The sequence below is a fragment of the Nicotiana attenuata genome, unplaced genomic scaffold (assembly GCF_001879085.1).
Source record: "Nicotiana attenuata strain UT unplaced genomic scaffold, NIATTr2, whole genome shotgun sequence".
NCBI lineage: Eukaryota > Viridiplantae > Streptophyta > Magnoliopsida > Solanales > Solanaceae > Nicotiana > Nicotiana attenuata.
Window position 1 is genome coordinate 69,189 of NW_017672587.1, and position 6,650 is coordinate 75,838.

The 6,650-nt window shown below is 39.3% G+C and overlaps 1 protein-coding gene across 1 annotated transcript; it reads left to right on the forward strand.

The window, feature by feature from the left end:
* Nucleotides 1–791: 791 nt before the first annotated feature.
* LOC109213751 (putative multidrug resistance protein) lies at nt 792–4,926 on the forward strand. Its single transcript, XM_019377583.1, has 4 exons — nt 792–1,369; nt 1,455–1,995; nt 2,225–4,197; nt 4,338–4,926. The coding sequence occupies exons 1-4, from the start codon at nt 888–890 to the stop codon at nt 4,711–4,713; spliced, it is 3,372 nt and encodes a 1,123-aa protein (XP_019233128.1). The 5' UTR covers nt 792–887; the 3' UTR covers nt 4,714–4,926.
* The last annotated feature ends 1,724 nt before the right edge of the window (nt 4,927–6,650 follow it).

The following is a 6,650-nucleotide window of genomic DNA, read 5'->3' on the forward strand; positions in this document are numbered from 1 at the left end:
GGAAGTATGGGAGATGGTCTGCAGATTCCTCTAATGATGTTTGTGCTTAGTGAAGTGATTAATGATTATGGAAACCTAAGTAGTTCAGTTTCTATGCATACTGTGAACAAGGTGAAACAATAATGAACTATGTGCTATTCACTTTTAAACATGCATATCAACTAGAAGTAACAAGTAAGACCTTATAATAATCTCTCTTTTTTTCCTTATTGCAGTATTCTCTCAGGCTACTCTATGTCGCAATTGGAGTTGGACTGTCTGCTTTTGTTGGTAAATACTGAAGATATCATTTAGTATCCTTCTCTTTATAATTCATCTTTTTCCAAAGTGGAGTGCGCATATAGAGTGAATGTCTTCTTTTTCTTAATTGTACATAGTCCTTTACCAAAGATGACATATTGAAACTTCTGCAGAAGGATTATGTTGGGCAAGAACTGCTGAAAGACAAACATCTCGTATGAGATTAGAGTATCTAAAATCTGTGCTGAGGCAGGAAGTTGGATTTTTTGACACTCAGGCAGCTGAATCTTCCCCTACTTATCAAGTGATTTCAACCGTCTCAGCTGATTCAACTACCATCCAGGTCACCATAGGCGAAAAGGTATATCCTCTATTGGATTTAAGATATATATAAAGTATTGCTCTACACCATCAGTATGATCTGACTTGTTCTAGCAAGTTACTTCCTAGTATCTAATTTAGGTTATGTACCAATAAATACTTATTATGTATATCGTCAGTGCTTAGAACTTAAACTCCTTCTAGTCCATGCCATCCGCTTATTCCCTTGATCGTACAAGTTTCATAACATATAGAAGTGGGAATTGAAACTGGTTGTTGTGTTGCTTACATATCATAAGTTCATGCCAATTGCCATTGCATAATATATGGTGGATTCTGGTTCGATGCAGATACCTGATTGCCTGGCTTATATGTCATCTTTCTTGTTCTGCCACATCTTTGCGTTTGTGTTATCATGGAAGATCACATTGGCAGCAATACCATTCACCTTAATGTTCATCATCCCAGGACTTGGATTTGGGACAATGATGATGAACGTGGGAATGCAGATGATAGAGTCCTATGCGGTCTCTGGAGGAATAGCAGAACAAGCTATCTCTTCTATAAGAACACTATACTCTTATGTGGCTGAGAACCAAACTCTCGAGAAGTTCAGTCAATCGCTGCAGAAAGTTATGGAATTAGGAATCAAGCAAGGCTTTGCTAGAGGGCTGTTGCTGGGAAGCTTGGGAATGGTTTATATTAGCTGGGCTTTTCAGGCATGGCTTGGATCGATTTTAGTCAGCAAACATGGAGAAAAAGGTGGTGATGTATTTGTAGCAGGTTTCAATGTTCTTATGGGAGGATTGTAAGTTTTCTTACCTTAATTATAATGTTTTTAGTCTCTATATGTTGCTGGAGATAATGTTGATTAAACTGCTATGTTCTTGCAGAAATATTTTGTCCACTCTGCCAAATCTTACAGCAATCACAGAGGCAAAGTCTGCTGCTATTCGGATCACAGAGATGATTGATAGACAGCCAGCAATTGACACTGAAGATAAGAAGGGGAAAGCATTGTCATACGTAAGAGGAGAGATCGAATTCAGTGGTGTATACTTCAATTACCCCTCAAGGCCCGATACGCCTATCTTGCAAGGCCTGAATCTTAGAATTTCGCCTGGAAAAACTACAGGACTTGTTGGGGGTAGTGGTTCTGGGAAATCGACCATCATCTCGTTGCTTCAGAGATTCTATGACCCCATTGAAGGTGATATTTCCTTGGATGGACACAAGATAAAGAAACTCCATCTTAAATGGCTGAGGTCCCAAATGGGTTTGGTTAATCAAGAACCAATTCTCTTTGCAACAACCATAAAAGAGAACATATTATTTGGAAAGGAGGGAGCAACTATGGAAGAAGTGGAGAAGGCAGCTAAAGCTGCAAATGCTCATGACTTCATTATCAAGTTACCAGATGCATATGAAACTCAGGTACCAGAGCCTTGCTCCAATAATTGATCTTGCTTTTTATCTCTATATAAATCTGCAAATATGAAGGACAAAATACTTAACCAAGACCAAAAGAATCCTAGTGATGGTTATCCTAATAGTGTACCTTGTTTTCTCACCTGTAGAAAACAGAAAAGCGCATCCTTACTGAAGTCTTCGTGTGGTCTATCACTCTATCTTATAGTTGAATTGAACCCTTCAAATACTGCAGGTTGGCCAATTTGGGCTGCAGTTATCTGGAGGACAAAAACAGCGAATAGCCATAGCGAGAGCTTTGATAAGAGACCCAAAAGTCCTGCTGCTTGATGAGGCTACAAGTGCACTTGATTCACAATCTGAAAGAGTTGTACAAGAAGCCCTCGATCACGCGTCTATGGGAAGAACTGCAATCGTTATAGCTCACCGTCTATCCACCATTAGGATGGCGAATAGGATAGTGGTTCTTCAACAAGGCAGAGTAATAGAGTCTGGGACACATGAAGAACTTATGCAAATGACTGATAGGGAAGGTGGAGAATATTACAAAATGGTACAGTTGCAGCAACTAGCCACATTAAATGATGTTGCCAACACCCCTAGCCAAAAGAGTACTGGAGGAAGAAGTAGCTATCGAAAGGGTACTACCCCACAAAGTCCATTCAACATGATCTCCAGTGCAGCCGCTACACCTATTATGTACCCGTTTAGCCCAGCATTTTCCCGAAGTGCACCATTCTCAGCTCCGTACTCCGTTCAGTATGAAGAATCCTATGAAAGTGATGATGGCCATTTCACAAAAGAGGCTTATCGAGCACCTTCACAATTGCGTTTACTGAAAATGAATGGTCCTGAATGGGGCAGAGCCTTGCTTGGATGCATAGGAGCGATAGGTTCAGGAGCTGTTCAGCCAATAAATGCCTACTGTGTTGGGGCAGTTATATCTGTTTATTTCCGGCCTGATAAATCCTCCATCCAATCCCACGCAAGGGTCTATTCTTTTGTATTCATCAGTCTTGCTGTTTTCAACTTCTTCACAAATCTTCTCCAACACTATAATTTTGCTGTCATGGGAGAAAAGCTAACCAGAAGGATAAGGGAGAAGCTGCTTGATAAACTCATGACCTTTGAGATAGGATGGTTTGATCAAGATGAGAACACTAGTGCAGCCATATGTGCCCGGCTATCAACTGAAGCGAACATGGTACGTTCCCTTGTGGGAGACCGCATGTCACTGCTAGCTCAAGCATTCTTTGCCGCTACATTTGCTTATACATTAGGACTTTTCCTAACATGGAAGCTGGCCCTAGTGATGATGGCAGCTCAACCCTTGCTCATTGGAAGCTTTTACGCGAGAAGTGTTCTGATGAAGAGTATGTCTGGTAAAGCACAGAAAGCTCAAAGGGAAGGAAGCCAACTAGCAAGTGAAGCTGTTATTAATCACAGAACTATAACTGCTTTCTCATCTCAGAAAAGGATAGTAGGGCTCTTTAAAGCCACATTAGAAGGTCCTAGGAAGGAAAGCATCCGACAATCTTGGTACGCCGGTGTAGGACTGTGTAGCTCGCAATTCCTAGCTGCAGCTTCTACAGCTTTAGCTTACTGGTATGGTGGGAAGCTATTGTCACAAGGGGAAATATCCCCTGAGAAACTTTTTCAAGCATTTCTAGCACTGCTTTTCACTGCATATACCATTGCTGAGGCAGGAAGCATGACTAAAGATATATCTAGGGGAAGTAACGCCGTGGGTTCAGTCTTTGCAATCCTCGATAGAAACACCGAGATTAATCCAGATCATTCGTCAGCCATAGATGCAATGAGAACACAAATAAGGGGACGTGTGGAGCTGAAAAGAGTATTCTTTGCTTACCCATCAAGACCAGACCAGCTGATTTTTAGAGGATTAAGCCTCAAGATAAGTGCAGGAACAACAGTAGCATTAGTTGGACAAAGTGGTTGTGGAAAATCAACTATAATTGGGCTTATTGAAAGATTTTATGATCCAGACAAAGGATCAGTCTATATCGACGAAAGGGATATAAACGACTACAACTTGAGATCGATGAGGAAAAGTATCGCATTAGTTAGCCAGGAACCAACTCTCTTTGCAGGAACTATCTATGAGAACATTGCCTATGGAAAAGAGAATGCCAAGGAATCTGAGATCAGAAAGGCAGCTGTGCTTGCTAATGCTCATGAGTTTATAAGGTCAGCTATCCATATCATCACAAATTTATTTGAAGTTCTTTCAGCTGCATAACAAATTTCAAATATCAAAAGACATTTGTTAAACAAAGGTATTGCACAAACTATAAACTTATCATTAATTCGCTTACTTTTGTGATCAGTGGGATGAATGATGGATATGAAACTCAATGTGGACAAAGGGGAGTGCAGCTATCAGGAGGTCAGAAACAAAGAATAGCGATTGCCCGAGCAATACTCAAGAACCCAAAAATCCTGCTGTTAGATGAAGCAACTAGTGCTCTTGACACTGTATCTGAAAGCGCAGTCCAAGAAGCACTAGAGAAGATGATGGTTGGTCGAACATGCATTGTTGTGGCTCACCGCCTGTCCACTATACAGAAAGCTACTTCCATTGCTGTCATCAAGGATGGAATAGTTGCAGAGCAAGGCTCACATTCTGATCTACTTTCTATAGGAAAAAATGGCTCATATTATTCTCTGGTAAAATTGCAAGGGGGAAACTCTCCTTACAGGTAAACATCAAGAAAAGGATAAATAGTGTCTCATATAAAGGAGCTTGTCTTATGCTACATGTGCCACCATTTTTGTAAATTTGAGATAGGGTACTTTTCCGTTGAATATTTTGATCCCATTTCATGTATTTCTTCCAATAAATGTTACTCCACTAAATTATTTCATCTGGTTGAACAATCTTAATAGCAACTCAAATCTCCTTCCACTTCAATTCTCAAAAACTTCAAATGTATAACGATGAAAAATGAAATCCATAAAGATGGGATCAATCATAAAACTAAATTATATTCACAAGTGCTGTCAAGTGCAGAATGACAGGGTGAGATCAACATCATGTTCTTTTCCTTTAGGCAAATGGCACCACATTTTGGCTTTCATAGCATCCACTAAGAATAAACTAATCATATTACTTAGTACGTAATAAAAAAAATTATGATATCAAAGATAATTAGGTTACTACGTAAAACAAGCCAGCCCAAAAGAAAGGAAAGGGAATATTAATGGGAAACTACCAGCTACCTCATCCATGAAATTTTCTTTCCATCTTGCATCTAATGTTGTTAATCACGCTTAAAAATATGGAAGGTAATTTTTGCATGTGATTCTTTGAGAGAAAGAACCTTATTTATTTAGTTTTTCAATTTTTATATGTGCTTGGCTAGTTTTGGTAAGTCTATGACTTATGGCTAGAGGTTGGTAAGTTGAGACTTATTTGGTACATTTGTGTAAGTTTCCCTATTAATACTAACTTAGAGGCGGATGTAGTGTACAAGATACAGATTCATCTGAACTCAATAGTTTTGGCCCAAGCTCTGTAAATGCGGTAAAAATCCCACTAAATGAGTACAATAATATAGGCAGAATGGCCTAAATGACACCTATACTTGTCCCACTTTGTCATGCCGGTCCCCAAACTTAACAATTTTCCAATTGAATACTTACACTCCTTCAAACCGTGTATAATAAACGCTTATGACACGAGGCTGCCAGTGCATGTAATAAAATCTCCTACACGTAGGACGCCACGTCAAGAAAATTAAACCACGTAGGCTCCAAGTCATTTATTATGGCCACATAGGAAAATAAAACGGGAAATGATTATTATCCCCCAAACCCAAATTTTTCCCTCATTTTACACTTACACGCTTAGTTAGAGCTTAGAAAGTATGAACCACTTCTGTCTCTCCTCTCTTCTCCGTCATCGTTGTCGGGATTTTCATTGACCCATGTTGTTGCACCATCGGATTTAGAAACTGATAAAATATTGTCGTTTGGAGCGGTGATTGTGAGCCAAATGCCGGTGTTGCCGAATGCGTGGATGATTTCTGGGTTTGCGTGACGTAACCCTTATAAGAGGTTCAAGGGGACAAGTCCTAGCGTATGTTCTATGTTGACAAGATAAGTGCCTCTAATAGTTCAAAAGTGAATATAGATAAGAAATGAGTTACTTGTAGTTGTAATCCACGGACAATTCCTAGAAATAAGTAGAGACCTCGGGGAACTTATGTTGAGTCTATGGCGAGAAGTATAGCCTGCGTTTAATGGTAAATTATAAATGGCTCACTAGTAGAACTTACGTATAGAGCCTATGATCTTATGAAATGGCTGAAGTAGTTTTCATTGGTTAGTGAAGGTAGCCACGGAAGATCCCTAATGCTAATAAAAGAGAGAGATGTAAATTAAGAGATGTGATAAGTTGCTTAACAAGAACCTCCTCGTAAATTTAAAGGCTGTGGATGAGCAAACTAATGAATGAAGAATAGATCATATGTAGAAGAACGTAAGGTCACATAAGTTATGAAATATATTGTACTACCTAACTAGAATAATCATGCGCATGCAAAAATAATAATGATATTCCATACATTAAAGGAAGTAGAGATTGAGTTAACGAATGCGATGAGTCGCTTGAAACAATATAAAGATGTACCAAATGAATT